Genomic DNA, 15,045 nt, shown 5'->3' with positions numbered 1-15,045 from the left:
GGAAAGAGGTATCCAAGTTGAGCACTTTCAGTTGTTGTTGCAAAGAATAACTCAATTTGCCCAAATTCTGCTACTAAATATAATTTGCTGAACACAAAAATCAGGTTAAAAAAATTGGAAAATTTAATTGCAAGCTGAAGCAAGAGAACAAGCTCAGCTTTCGTTTACCCTCACTGTCGCAGCACTCCAGGATGGAAGGATCTTCTCTAATCACTGCAGTTAGTGTGTTCACATCACCATTAGCTGCTGCTTGGTAAACCACAGTCAAGTCAATCTCTTCTGCTGCATCACCTGCAGGAGAGGAGTATGTCCGTGAGTAAGCAGAGAGCAACTACAAATGATTAACAGTGAAAATAATGACACTTATTTATAGAATCATAGGATCAGAGAACAGTTTGCGTTGGAAGGGACCTTAAAGATCATCTGGTTCCAACCCCCCTGCCATCAGCAGGGACACCTTTCACTAGGCCAGGTTGCTCAAGGAGTTTTCACTGAGTTTTTATGACTATATAACTTGAGGTGGAACAAAGTGTATCTAAACAGCACTGTGGTTTTTGTTAGTCATCTGAATCTTGTTTTGCACCATAATTTTTTACAAAAGCTTTCAGACATAAACACTGAGAGGACATAAGGAAACTTCTGTAAAGTCTCCACCTCTTATAAGAAATCATACTAACATTAATGTAACATGACTTGAGAAACAATGAATTAATAACTGAACTAGCTCATAATATTGCTGGCTACACTTTTATGAGAGAGGATGGAATGAGGACACAGGTGTTTTCAGCTTCAGTGTTATCCTTGCACCAATCAGAAGACTGAGGCTTTTCACTTCCTTTCCCTGTGGTGTCCAGGGGAATGCTCTTCTCAGGAGAGTGAACTTCTGGCAACAATGGTTTGTGTTAATAACTGCTGCAAAAAGGAAAGGTGGAGTATTGCTTGAAACCCAGGAGAGGTTTATTTTGTTTGGCAGTTACAGTATGAGGTATTATTTAAAGCAGATGTCTGGCAGGACCTGTTCCTGACCACTCCTCAGATTTTTCTTTCTAGAGAAATTGATGCAATGGTTCTCTCTTTGCTTCTTTGCTTGTAACTTCCTTCCAGACTGGTCACCCCATGCTCCACATGCCTAAACCTCCATAGGCTTCAAGTGGACTATTAAACTCTTAACTCCAGGGATTAAAAGAGTTGATTTTTTTGGTGCAGGGTCAAATCTGATGTAAACGTAAAATGCTCTAGATATGTATTGTTGGTGAGCAGCAGTCTCATATTTAGTTTTAAAAAGAGTTTCTCATCTCTATTAACTCAGAAAGAAGTACAGATGCAATGACCTGTGCTGCTTACTGTGGCTGAGGGTCAGAGCTACAAGGCATAACATTTGTCCAGCCACTGCACTACCTTGTTAGAAGGAGAAAGTAAAACTGATGCCTAGATCACACTAAATTGTTGATCAAAGGAAAGACAGATTTATCCTTACTGTCATGTCTTCTGGGGATAGCATGACTATGTAAGCTGTGCAGAAAAAAGGGAACTGGTTTAAAGAGAATTTGAAAAGTTAGTAAAAAGTCTTTCTCAGAATCAAATAATACATTATTATTAACACATTTATATAAATTATATTTTAAACATTGTCATATATAATTTTGAGTGATAAAAGATATTTAAAGATAATTTTGAAGTATTAGCCACACTATTCACGTTGTGATCAGAGGTTGTCACAGCTGAACCCATATGAGCTTCATGTTGGGATTTACAGCCCAGTGTAATTCCCCACATATGACCTTCTCTCCCCAGGATGCAATCATCACTCCCGACTTCAAAACTTGGCTGCCATGGAAACGCAATCAACTTTTACCCTGGGAAAGGTTAGTCTGTCAAAGCTGGAGCTCTGGCTGTGGGCTTAGGAAAACTAGAAAGCTAATGTTAAATCTGCCTTCGCCAGTGTACAGGTGCTTTCTCCATCACTGAAGAAAATTTAATTTATTTTCTTTCTTCTAGCTGGTCTTTTAAATGACATATTTGATAAAACATGTAAATTAAAATATTACCTTTATTTTTATTCTCTTGGGGAGTCTGTTGCTGAGGGAACTGTTCATTTGGCTGAGAAGCTTTGACCTGTGTGCTTGGGAGATCAGGACAGACTAAGAGTCATTGCCTCTGGAGAGTCATCATCAGTGACTAGCATATGAAAAAAGAAGTGACTCTACCACAAGGCCCATTAATCAGATTTCCTTATCATGCCAGATCAGCAGACTGCTCTCTTGATTGGTAAGTTCACAAAAGACACATTAATACCAAGCTCAGGTCTGAGCCCTACTCAAAAAGGGATGTAGTATGGGCTGGGTGGAAGGCAAGGAGAGAACGCAGATGTTCTTTGCTTGTGTTGCTCCTCTTGGCCAGTCTCTGGAACTACACAGGAGGTGCCAGCCATGAGCATCAACACAGCTCCTCTCACAGCTGCACGTGGTGATTATTATATAGTAATGGTACTGAGAAGGTGCTGCTGGCATTGGGAAAGAAATCATTAGATGTACTGAAACAGACAGTGGATCTCACTGGGGGGGGCCTCTCACCTCCTTTTAGGCATTACACATGTAAATTTTGTACTTTTTGCTGTTTAGCCTTCTAAGTACTGTTAAATTTTCCAGCTGTGAGTCAGGAGCAGAGCAATCCAGACACAAAAGGTGACTCCATCTCTTGAGCAGAGCAGTTGCTTACCTGGAAGAAAGGTTGTCAGGAAGATGAGGACATGGATGCACATGTATTTGTGGGTTCCTGACTCCCTCTGCCCTTTTTAATCTAACTACAACCAAAACAACTTCTCCCCTGTGCCTTTCCTTGTGCTGGGCTGAATCTGCTTTCCCCATAGAAATTATCCTCCTGTATGAGGAGAGGAAGCAAAACTCTGAATGAATGGAAGGATGGACAAATGAACAAAGTTTTCCCCATGCCTGTTCTTGCAGAACACGGGCTCCACTCCTGTTAAGGGATGGTGACATGAGGCCACATACAAGATTTACACTTCCTCACCTATGAGTCCTAGCTGTCAGAGCAAGGAAAGGCAGGTGGATCAGGCTGTCACACCGCTTGTGAGGGAGCCTGGCTCAGGAGGAATTGATGAGTGCCCGTACTGTGCATCTGACATAAAGTAGACTGACACTAATTCAATTTCTGTAGGTTGACATGATTTCAAGTGGGGTGTCTTTAATATGACCTTTGTGGCTTTGGGTGGAAGGCGAGGAGGAAGACAGATGTATAGTCTTCTGATGCTTCACATGACAGGGAGCAGGAAATGCCAGAAGAACTTGGATGTCATTTATGCTGGATGCACTTGGCTCCAGGTGACACGACATCTCCCACTTAATCTTCCTCCAGCTTACCCTTCAGCAGAATAAGGGGGCATGGGCACAAAGCTTGTAGGCCAGTTCTTTTTGCAGACACCTGGTCAGCAGAGGAATGATTGGAGAGTGGGTGTTTTGCAGAAGGCGAGTGAGGTACTGAGTACTTTTGTCCTTGTCTGAGCTTACCCTGCTGGGGAGCTTGGCTGCGGCTGGGGCACCAGCACCATGCAGGATAAAGGGAATGTGAACTGCCAAACACCTGGCCCTCCATTTTCAAACACATTAGTGTTACTTCATTTATTACTTTGCAGTTCTGCAAATGTAAGGGAGTACTGGTGCCATTTCAGATACATTTTACATTTTATTTTGGGAAATTGCTGTGCTTCTGGTGAAAGAAAGCTGTCAGTCAGCTTCAGGAAGGCAGAAGATCCAACTAAGAGCCTGCTTATTGAGCAAGGTTTGGGAGAAACTGCAGGCTGGCACAACAGTGGCATAGAAAGGTCTGGAAGAATCTTAGTGAGCAAAGACCAAATGACATACACGGTTGAGACATGTTTTGTAGCTAAAATCCTTAGAAAGAATCCAATTTAAAAGCCAATCTATCTGACATAAGCTGCAGAATCATCACACGCTGAAACATGCAGAATGATCACAGGATTCAGAGCAATGAAATTACAGTGTTTGTGACTTTAATTCTCCTCTGACCTTTCTACAAAGAATGCATGTTTTACGTGATTTATGATGTTGCCTGATGTATTGTTTTACAAAGTGCACATTAGATATATGTAAGTGCATACTTTATCCTGCATTGGATTTTTAAGATCTAAATAAATTTGCTGCAGCTTAGTGTACGTGTTCTTGACAATGACTGATTTAGACCTTGCTAAAACACTAAGTTTTTTGAAAACTGAAGGCTGGATAACAGGATAATTTATGTTCACTGCAAAGAAGAAATATTTATGTATGTCACATACTCCCCTCTTTCCTATAAACCCTCTTGTCTCCACTGGTAGCCAAATGCCTATGCGATTTCCCACAGCTTGTCCGCAGGACACTAGGCAGTTTAGTTTATTTCAGTGTAACAGTGCCAAGGGTCAGTGGGAGGTGGATGAGTGCAGTTTTTGGAAATCGTAACTCACTTTCTAATATTATGGATTTATTGATTGCTTAACAAAGTAATAATCCCCATGTGTGTCTGGCTCTGGTTGTACCAGTCCAAGCCTTTGTCTAGCTTCTCTGTTTAACTGGTAAATATTTGAAGCCAGGTACAGCAATCATTTAAATGGCACCAAGCAGTATTAGGAGGGGAGGGATTTCTGATGTTGCTTGGCTTCTTTAAGTCTCACGTTGCTACTGTTGTTACTATTGGTAAGTATTGTAAGATTAGGAACAAGAGGAGGTACAGGCAGATGTTGCCTCCTGACTCTCCCACTTTTCTTCAGGTAAGGTGGTTTAGTTCAACAGTTTCCTGCATTGCTGTTTGCTCCCTTATCCGTTTGGAGACTTGACTTCTCCTTCCCCAGCCCTGGTCACATTCCTGGCATCACTTCCATTGACTTCCTGTCAGCCATCCCCATGTCATTGAGTGTGCAGCTTTCCCTTCTCCCCCCCCAGTCTGAGCACTGCTGGGTGGTGTGTGGCACAGAGCACACCCATACTGCCTGCAGAAGGAGAGATTGAGAACAGCTGTTTGGACCTGCAAAAGCTGAGTCATCCCCACATCTCTGTCCTGTTGGGGAAAATGCTCCTTACGCCATTTGCACATGACCTAGGAACCCCTGTCTCTATTCCTGCAGTACAGATCTCCCTTCTGCTATTGCACTTCCCTTCCTCCTTTTTCCTTCTTTTGTCTCTTGTCACTTAGTTTTGCTTGATGGCTTCCCACTCTTCTCATGTACTCATGGTGAGGTCGCAGCTGGGCTGGTGTAGACCAGTACTCTCAAGACTTGCTTCAGGCTTTGAGCACAACTATAGCTGAAAGGCACCCATAAGTCCACTGCTTTTCATAGAGTATATTTACTTTGGGTTCACCAAAGAAATGCAGGCTAGCACAAAAGTACAACCTGTGGGACCTGGACACCCAAAATGCACTGCAGTGTTTATCTTCCTCCTGTTTTTCATTCTAGAGTCAGTACCTTCATTGTGGGCCCAGCACGGCCATGTCAGCTTGGGCACTTTGCAGGTGTGCACTGGAAACTGCGGCCACTGCACACAAATTATTTGGCAAGCTGACTTAAAGAGAAATTTGTTGCAACATGAATAATCAACCAACAACAGCTTCCTGCTTTGGGAACATAAAAGGAATGCCACGACATTCCTTATGGTGGATTAAGCTGTAAGACATAAAAGCTTGTACTGGCAAATAAAGACATGAAATCCAGCCATTTAACTTAAAAACAGATAACAAAGAGACATTTTTATTTCCATAGCAACCTTACGACATAGAAAATCTTCATGTTGGGGCTTTTAAAGATATCTTAAATTCACAATTATGGCAATACTCACCTATACAGCTAAGATTCGCTGAAGCAATGCTGATCACTTGTCAGCATCTAGTCCTTTTAATATAGACAAACTAGTAGACTTATGAAAATCAGCTTTTCTTAAAATTTTACTCCATTTTAAACTGCTCTGTTTACTAATATTGCAATTGGTTTTCTATATATATATCCATAAGAGGACCAATATATAATATAAACAATAAATAGATCTTTCAGTGTCGAGCATAAAAGCAATCAGATGCTGTTGCTATTCTGCTAAAAAATTTATTTTAGAAAATCACTGTAGCAATAGGCTGAAATATCTGTGTCTAAAACTGATGGAAGAAATCCTTTCACGTGTAGCCAAAAAAAATCTCTATGAGATGTGATCTTTTAAGAAAATTCTTGTTATTCATTCTGTTGAGTAATTGTAGTATATTTGCATGGAACTCATGGGAGGACCAGAGGATTTTGAAATTAGCAGCAGGTGACTTACCTTTGTGCTGATCAAACACTGATGAGGCACTGAAATCCATTGTGGTCTATTTCATTATTTACTACCAGACCAGAGAAATACCATCTCCAGGGTTTTCAGGAAAGAATCCCATATGTTACAGTAAACAATGCAACGATAGCTGTCGCCAGTCTTCTTGGCAGAGAATTAAACTCGCTTTACGGCTGCAGGTTGTTGTCAAGGCAAGGACGTTATCCCTAGCCCAATGGGAACGGTATATTCTGTTTGTTATGGATCCTCTTAAGATGACATCCCTGGAAGCTTAACTGAGCTTCTGAAAAACATCTTCGCTTCAGCAAGTGAAGCTGCCGACGAGCAGCTCTGAGAGATGCTGCAGCTCATCCAGCCTCGGCAGCCGAGTGAGCACTGCCGGTAGACAAGCAAGGCTCGGCGGTGGTGGGACTTGGCTGGCAGATGGAGCATGTGCAGAGCTGCCAGTGCAGGTCGGTGCAGCCATCCTGGCCCTGCTGTCCGAGCCCGCAGCGAGGTGTGGGCATGTCCTGCGCAGGCAGCCTGCCTCTGCCACTGTGCTGTCAGCATGTCTCCGAGGATGGTTTCTGAAATGGTGTTCTCAGAGATTACCTGTTTCCCGATTTAACCCCTGCATGGAGAGCATGAATTAGCAAGCCCTTTCTACCTTAGTTTAGTGCTACCCAATTACACTTAGTTAAAGTACAATGTTTAATGAAGGGATAATAACTGAGAGCACATTACCATGGCTGAAGTGGATAGTGATAGCTTCAACAGCATAGTGCAACAGGTATAACAGTTCATAGCGGGTGCTTCAAACCCAGTGTCTGCCAAACCAACAGCAGACCCACACCTTCACGCTGCTTTTGACTGGGCCTCTGCCTCCCCACGTTGGGAACTCAGATGTTGTACTATAAAGGGGAGGTGACTCTGGTGAACTTTGCTTTTTGCTGGGTTGTTTCCATGGAAGAAATAACAATAAATGGGCTGACTTGGAATTGACCTGGAGCAGTAGACCACCAGCAGTGCCTAGGGGATGGTGGATGGGAGGGATGTAACAAGATTACTTAGTGCTGGTGCACTGGAAGAGACACATCAATACTGTGGAATAAAGCAAACTAATATATGAAAATTAGGAAAGGTAAGACACTCTTGGTCCAAAAGTGCAGCCAGGACCTGCACTAAAGCTATGCCTAAGTTTGGTCAGCCCAAGAAGCCCCTAGTCTTTATTCACTGTATTTATTCTATTCTGGTGTTTTGACCAATTCCTGTGACTACAGTAGATGCATGTGGTCATACATGTGGACACTTGTAGGAGCTATATCTGGAGTTGATTCACATTCCAAGCATCTGCTTCTGAACCTAAACCCAAATTATGAGTTTGGAAAAAGATAGTATGGCCCAGGAAGCAATACAGCCTCAACAGCTTGAAATGAAATTTCAGATCAAAGCTGAAGTTCTCCAAAATGTGGCAGTGTGATCTGCTCAAGGGTCCTTAACTGTGGGGAGGCATGTGGTGGGGCTCTGGAGCCAGAAATTGGCTCTGTTTCTTTTCTCTACTGCTGACTGGTTTATGCTTTGGTTCATCTCAGGCCTTTTTTATATTGAGGAGGGATCCACCATGTGGCAAGTGTTGTCTATGCAATCTGGGATCAGAGTACAGTAGACAGGTGGTCAACTCCTAACTGGCATCTTCTTGCCAGGAGGGTGGCTCAGGGGGTGGCACTGGCAGGCGACAGTCCAGTCTGTCCAGTCTAACACCCTGCCTCTGCTCAAGATGCTGCCACAGCTACTGACTTAATGGAGGAGGCACTGGAGCTGGAGATGTGACTGTGGTCAGGCATTTTGAACTGCAGTATATCAGCTCTGGTGATCTTCGAAAGACCCCAAAAGTGGCCTTTGCTTCCTGCATGTGACAAGAGGCCCTTTGTCCTCTCTGTACACAGGATTTCTTATCCTGGGCAGTGCAGGTTATGCAGCTAGCTAGCCACTCCACCATCCTCTACCTAATCTAATCGATTAAATACTCAGTTTTACCTGCCCATTTGTCATCACTGGGTCTCTGTCCTTCCATTCTGCTCCTGAGATGGAGGGGATGGGCTTCGGAGATTACTGGTCCAATCTCACTCTCGCAGTGCATTAACCTGGGAATGATGTGCATTGCAGGTACACAGCCTAAGGATTTGGGGGAGAAACACCTGGCAGCTGATTCCTTGTGGGTCCCACGTCAGGCACAATATTCTCCATGGCACTGTGTACATTTGCCAGTCTTGCCTTCAGCTATGGGAAAACCAGGCACCTTCTCTGCAATAAGTGTCCACAGCCCACAGGGACAGACTGTGTTTGAGAGTTGGCAACTCCTGCCCTCTACATCCATCGAAGAGAAGCAAGGCCAATGTTTTAGCAAGACACCTTTCCCCATGTAGACATGAGCACCAGGTGAGCACAGTTCTATCTCTCAGCTATGGTAAACACGTCATAGCTCAGATGCTGCCAGAAAAGCTGAGATTTAGGAGTTGCTCTTGAGTTGCTGACTTCTCTGTAAGAATCTTTTTATTGCTTCTTTAGAAGACTTGAAGGAGATGTCTCCAAATTCCTTAGGGCCTCCTGTGCTCAGTGGCTGTGAAAGCAACCCTGGCTAAGGACAGCAAAGCCACAAAAGAGGTAGAGCCTAGTCTAGGCAGCAGGTAAAGATTATAGCTTTAATACTGTTAATTTACATTATTCTTCAGTTTAAGCAAAATATTCCTGACCTATTATGTTGTCAGTAGTATTTGAGTTTTTGTTTTTTTCTTGTTGTTGGTGGTGGTTTTTTGGGGTTTTGTTTTTGTCACCAGTGGAAGAAGGCCTTGGTACAGAAAAGTTATGAAAGGGGAGTAGCAGAAGCACTGACGTTTTTCCTGTGCTTCCCCACATTTTCCTGTGCATTGCATGTGGCTGTAAGTAGGGTACTTAACTCTCATTCTGCTTCTGACTGTTGTTTATTAGGTGAATGCAAAGTGAGACCACAGAGAATAGTAAAAACATGTATTCAAATACTATGTAAATGTTATTTACTGGGGTGCAGAGCAGGGCTGAAGACCGGCATTGCAGAGACTGAGAGATCATCAGTGTTTACAGCTGACAACACCTGTTCTGTGCCACATTGCCATCATGAGCATAGGCTCACCTTACATATCTGCCCTCCTGCTGCCTCTGCAGAGGACATTGGCAAATGGGAAAAGGTTCTACATCCTTTTTCACCCTGACACAGTCAGTACTTTGGAGGAAAGATGATTTCCTGCCTTTGGAAGGCACCTGGAGCAGCCATGCTTCCATCTGTAAGGAACACTGCCAGCAGCCAGCACTGCAGAGACAGCAGCTCTGGGGTTGAAGTGGTTCCCTGCTTTCTTCATGGGCGTATCACAAGCCTGAATGTTTACACCCTCATTATTGCTTGGTAAGCATGTAATCTATTGAACGGAAGTCAAGATGAACCTTCACTTCTGTTTCTAATGAAATCCAGTTACTATAATTCTATTACAAAGTATTTGAAGTACCATGCTAAATATAAACTAACTCCTGATTGGATTTGGAGCTCCATCCTCCGTGTTGGCAGTGTTAGCACCAAGCTCAGATGTGTGTGGAGAAGTCAGACCCAAAGCCAGCTATCAGGATTCAGCTGTGCTCTCTTGTGGGGACTGATCTGAGCAAATGAGATGAGCACCCAAATGAGCACAATCTCTGTTAAAATGCCAACAGATAAACAGTGACAAGAGAAAGGAGAATAAATAAAGTCACAGTTATGTCTTAAAGGTTTCCACATGAAATATAGGACAGAGTGAGGATCTGTTCTGTTCTTCTCCCTGCTTCATAAGGCTAAATATATCTTCTGCTAAGTCAGTATGACTTTTTGCCCTTGAGTTCAATGGGATCAGGACATCTCCCATGGTAGGATTTATTGGGATATCATTAACATCCCATAAGATGGATTTAGTAACAAGTCAATCACACCTGAAAGTCCACACTGTAATTAGAGTAGTAATTGGTTTTATGGGTATTTTTTTGCCAAATTATAATCTGTTTGTAAATAACTAAACAATTTTTTTTTTTTTCTCAGACTGATTGTTGTGCCCACTTCAGTAGGAGTGGGGAGTCTCCCACTGAGCTTATCATGTTTAGCATGCTGTAGCTTTCTCTTATTACCCTCCACAAACTTCCTCACATTTTCAGGTCTAAAACTACACTCACATATCTGGCACGGTGTAAGGCTGGCTTGAAGAGCCTGGCGGAGTGGACAAGCCAGATGTGCACGTGGAGGAGCAGATGGGGTGGGTGTGGAACTGCAGGACAAATGTGTCAAGATATTTCGTCTGAGTACTCCCCTAGTCTCCAGCCTTTTTCCAGTTGTGGCCTGCAGAGCAAAGAGGCTCTAAGGCTGCCCTGTGATTCTGCAGAATTCCAGTAGATGGTGGGGTGGGATCAGAACTTGGCTCTTTGAACCAGCAGAAGCTGCTCTTAAGTAGAGACACTTGCATTGTTTTTCTATTAAATCCTTTTAAGTGGAGGAAGAAAGTTCATTTGTGGGAAACCAGTAATCTCCGACATTATGAAGTGCATTAAGAATGCCTGCAAATTAAGTCCCATTCTAGGTATCAAATAACAGCACAGAACATGACTAATCATCTCTGAATGGTAAGCTTGAGAACCTTGCTGTAAACCTTTGTGGTAGCAAATTTGCATTGGTAAAATGGAGGAAAAGGTTATTTTTTTTTTTCCTCTTGAGCTCCAAAATGCTCTATCCTGTAATGAGAATGTAGTCATTTAAAGGACAATCGCAAGTTACAGGTGAGCTGAAAACAGTATTGAGAAGAGTAGATTAAAAAGACAAAACAGGCTGACTGGTGTATCTCTGTACAGTTAAAAGGAGAAGGGAGAAAGTCACTCCTTGCAGCACTGAATCAGGAGAAGTCAGCTGCCTCTTTCCCCGTGGATGGGGATGTACACATTGGGAATCCCAGTCTCTCTGTGCCACTAACTTGCTGGGACAGCTAGGTCAACTCATCTTTGTACTGGATGTGGAGCAATAATTCCTGAAGGATATGTGAAAGTCTTTTCAAGGCTATTTGCACCATTCTGCTTTTGTGGGTTCACTGAACCAGTTTTCCTATGAGACACACAAAACTGGACCAGTGAGGGAATGTCAGCTGCTCTGGGAGCTCCACCTGCCATAGCAGTGGTTGTGTCCAGACTCTGCAGCGGGACACGTGGATGACACAGGCAGTGTAAGAAATCCAAACAGGCAAAACTAAACAGAAAGCAGGAAATTTGAGTGAGAAGTCGGTTCTTAGAGGAATTGCTTAAAAAAGAAACTAGTTCATCCCCTGCTTCTGAGCACTTTTGTATTATATGAAAGGCAGATATAAACCATCCAGTCCAATTAACTTTGATTATAGAAACAACAGGAATCTATCTATTGTGTCATAACATTATTAGATCACATGAATCCCCTCTGTTCCTCATTAATGCTTACAATATACTGATACCAGCCAGCCACGCTTCATATTTTTTCTGCAGCACAGCATGGAAGCACATGTATTCCTTCTAGTCCTGTTTCTTTGAATCTCTTTCTCTGCCTCTTAATGCAGAAAGCAAAGGACAATAACAATATTAAATCGCACCTCCGTATCTTTGCATCCCGTTCTTTCTAACAATTTCAGTTTCATACAATAGTGGGTGTTTCTGTGCCACGGTAAGTGCATGTCTTTGGGGTGCTGGCCCCTCCTGTCTGACCTGTGAAAACGCAGGAATTGCTTACAGCCCTTACTCTGACATCTCACCACCTGGTTGGGGAGGCAGCATGCTTCAGTGAAGCTGTCAGGCATAGTGGGGAAGCTGTCAAGGCATGGCTACAGTCAGTCACAAATCAGATTTATACATAAGAAAAGTTAAGTGGTTGCTAGGAAAAACAGTAACACGAACAAAAGCATTTTGACAGAGCCACATTGCAATGGCAGGTGTCATTACAAAGTTGAGCATCAGAATTTACACAGTGCCAGGAGAATAACTCTTTGCTTCCTCCATTCATGTCTTGTTACTGTCTTATGCAATTTTTGTATTTACAACTACAACCTGGAACCAGTTTACTTCTTCAGCTGCTGGTAATTTTTCTATTGTACATTAACTCCAGCACATGCAAGCAAAAGTAAATACAACGCAATGTCACATGCCAGACTGTTACTTGTGCAGCTTTAGCAATGACCAGGGTAGTCCAGATATAAACAGGTAAATAACTAGTAAGTAATGCAGACACATAATATTGCATCAAAAGCTACTCCTCTGACTCTCTCTCTTTAGTGTGATTACAGTGAGGTCTGAAATATGGAGTGAATGAGCTCATGACATCTGTCTTTTTTGTGTTTGGAGTAATTGAAGGTACGTGTCCATTAAAGTCTTTGATTAGCACTATTTTGCATTTCATTTCCACAGTATGTTGAAGCCTCAGATATGAGGGAAAAGAAGGTATCTGTAACATGCAAACTGCAAATTGCAGCACAAAGGGTTTAGTCCTGTATTCCTTGCGTACCTGGGACTTCTGCTGATATCTCATACAGACTATGACCTTTCCTTCAGGTTTGCAAGGTGACAAGTGCGTTAGTAATAATGGAGCACTGAGGTCTGTGGTTTGATATTATTATACTTACACAGAAGTAGCAATTTAAGCGTGTGCCAATGCAACCCAAACAAAAATGCAAACATTTTACATAGTGCACTCACTGACTGAATTTGAAGTTAAGCAGCTGAGTAGGCCGTGGCACCAGAGGTAAGTTTAGAAGGCAGCCAAGCATGCTGGGCAAACCAATATTATTCTTTTGAAGACTTACACTATTACAGCTGATGGAGGTGCATCAAATCTGCAAGCCAGCAAAACTCCAGGTTACAGCAGCATTCATTGTTGCTTTGACGTATTCAGGATAGTTCCTAGACTTAGAAGACCTATTTATGGACACCCTATCCACCTGTACAATAACTGCTGCAATTATTGTGAAATTATGGTGCCACTGGGCCAAGCAAGCACTATGCTCCCATGGTGTCAATGCAGGGCTGAAACCCAACCTGAAACTCTTCTGAGGTCCCAAAGTTTTCCAGTCTACCTAGACAAGACATAGAAAGGTCACTGAGGTCAGAAAAAGTCACTGAGGTGTAGTACATTGTAGAGGTCACTTGGAAGGCCAGAGCAGGGTCACATACCTGACTAGCAGTCCTGGCACTAACAAAGGGCTTCCAAATGGACATGGTAGGCTAGTGCTGGGTCAATTGATATGCTGGCTGTGAGAACAAGGGTGCTTTTACTGGTTAAGTACTAAATTGACAGGTTACTGTGTTCTGCTGCAATCTGCTCTCATAGGCTCTGCTGTTCCAGTTTACTGGAAATAGTAATACAGTAATAATATTCATCGGTTATTCATAGATGCAAAAGATTTGTACACAGAACTGATATGGTTTTAAATGCTTGAGTGGATGTTTACAGGAGGACTGTTGTAAAGGTTGTTCATTTCTTACTGTGATCTCTAGAATCAGTCAGTGTGCAACAGAAACATAGAAAACATATTTTGCTGCTGACAAGTGGCTTTTACATGAAGTAATTTTTGAACTTCAGAGGACCGACCTTTCCCAAGATTACAAAACCATCCAAGTGGGTCAAAGTGTGGCCTTAAACTATGTGGAGACTTTAACTGGCAAGAGAAACTGGAAGCTCCTTGGGGCCACTTTAAAAGTCTCTGTGTGTTTACTCTGCATATGATGGACAGGCATGAACTCGTTCAGCTTGTGCTCTGACACAAAGATAAGCCTGTTTTGTTAGTTCAAGCCCAGCATCGTACTAAGGCAGTCACACATTTTTCAACTTGGAGTGTCTGTCCACTATACACCACATATACACATGGGAAAAATAAGCCCCAGGAGGAACTTTTCCTTTACAAAAGTAACTGAAGCCTCCAGATATGTTGGTTAGAAGTAATTCATGGATTACACACATACATGTGCAGGAACAGGAACAAGAGAGGAGGTGCTGAGGGTACCACAAGCAACTGCAGCTGAATGGGCTGTAGTGCCCATGCTGGGAGCCGGTGCCACCTGGCCTGGGATGCAGTACAGCACTGTGCCTTGGTTCGGGTTTTCTGTGGCACCTTAGGTGACAGATGAGACTCTGTGGCTCTCGTGCTGCCCAGCAGAGCCTGTGCCAGGCGTGCTTCCCAAACGTTAAACAAGCACAGACCTTCCTGGCAGAACTGCCCCACTTCACATTTTTTTCAGACAGAGGGAAATGTTTTTTGGTCTGGTTAGGCGGGCTTAAAGTAAAAAAACCAAAAAAGTGAAAACAGGCATTAGATAAGCAGAAGATGAACGTGCACAGCTTCTTTGGAGATGTAGCTGTTAGGGAAATGTCTTTGCTTTGTCTGAGTTGGCTGAGAAGACAGCTCTCATGGCAGACAGTCAGTGATGGCAATGCCACGTTTGCAAGCCCAGCCTGGCCTGAGCAAGCTGGTGCAGGCGCACTGGCAGCCAGCTAGTGCCAGGGACAGTTCGTGCCCGTGGGCAGAAGTGTGGCCGTACTGCTGCCTTGAGGCGAATGTGGCCCCTCAGCTGGCACGGGCTCCCAGCAAGCTCACAGTGGGCTCCCAACAAGGTCCCAGCAGGCTCCTGCTCCTCCAGGCTCTCCCCTAACCTGAGGTGTTGCCCTCTATGTCAACAACCAGCT

The 15,045-nt window shown here is 43.3% G+C and overlaps 1 protein-coding gene across 1 annotated transcript in view; it reads right to left on the bottom strand.

The window, feature by feature from the left end:
- ANKRD55 (ankyrin repeat domain 55) overlaps positions 1-6,369 on the bottom strand; it is a 45,640-nt gene extending 39,271 nt beyond the window's left edge. Inside the window, exons 1-2 of the mRNA XM_029086319.1 lie at positions 6,318-6,369; positions 169-291 (exon numbers count right to left, since the gene is read on the bottom strand). Of these exons, the coding sequence (XP_028942152.1) occupies positions 169-291; positions 6,318-6,357 (163 nt within the window). The 5' untranslated portion in view covers positions 6,358-6,369. The remainder of the gene's footprint in view (positions 1-168; positions 292-6,317) is intronic.
- Positions 6,370-15,045: the final 8,676 nt, after the last annotated feature.

The sequence above is a fragment of the Antrostomus carolinensis genome, unplaced genomic scaffold (genome assembly GCF_000700745.2).
Source record: "Antrostomus carolinensis isolate BGI_N321 unplaced genomic scaffold, ASM70074v2 scaffold4418, whole genome shotgun sequence".
Taxonomy (NCBI): domain Eukaryota; kingdom Metazoa; phylum Chordata; class Aves; order Caprimulgiformes; family Caprimulgidae; genus Antrostomus; species Antrostomus carolinensis.
This window is presented reverse-complemented; position numbering and strand designations above follow the sequence as displayed.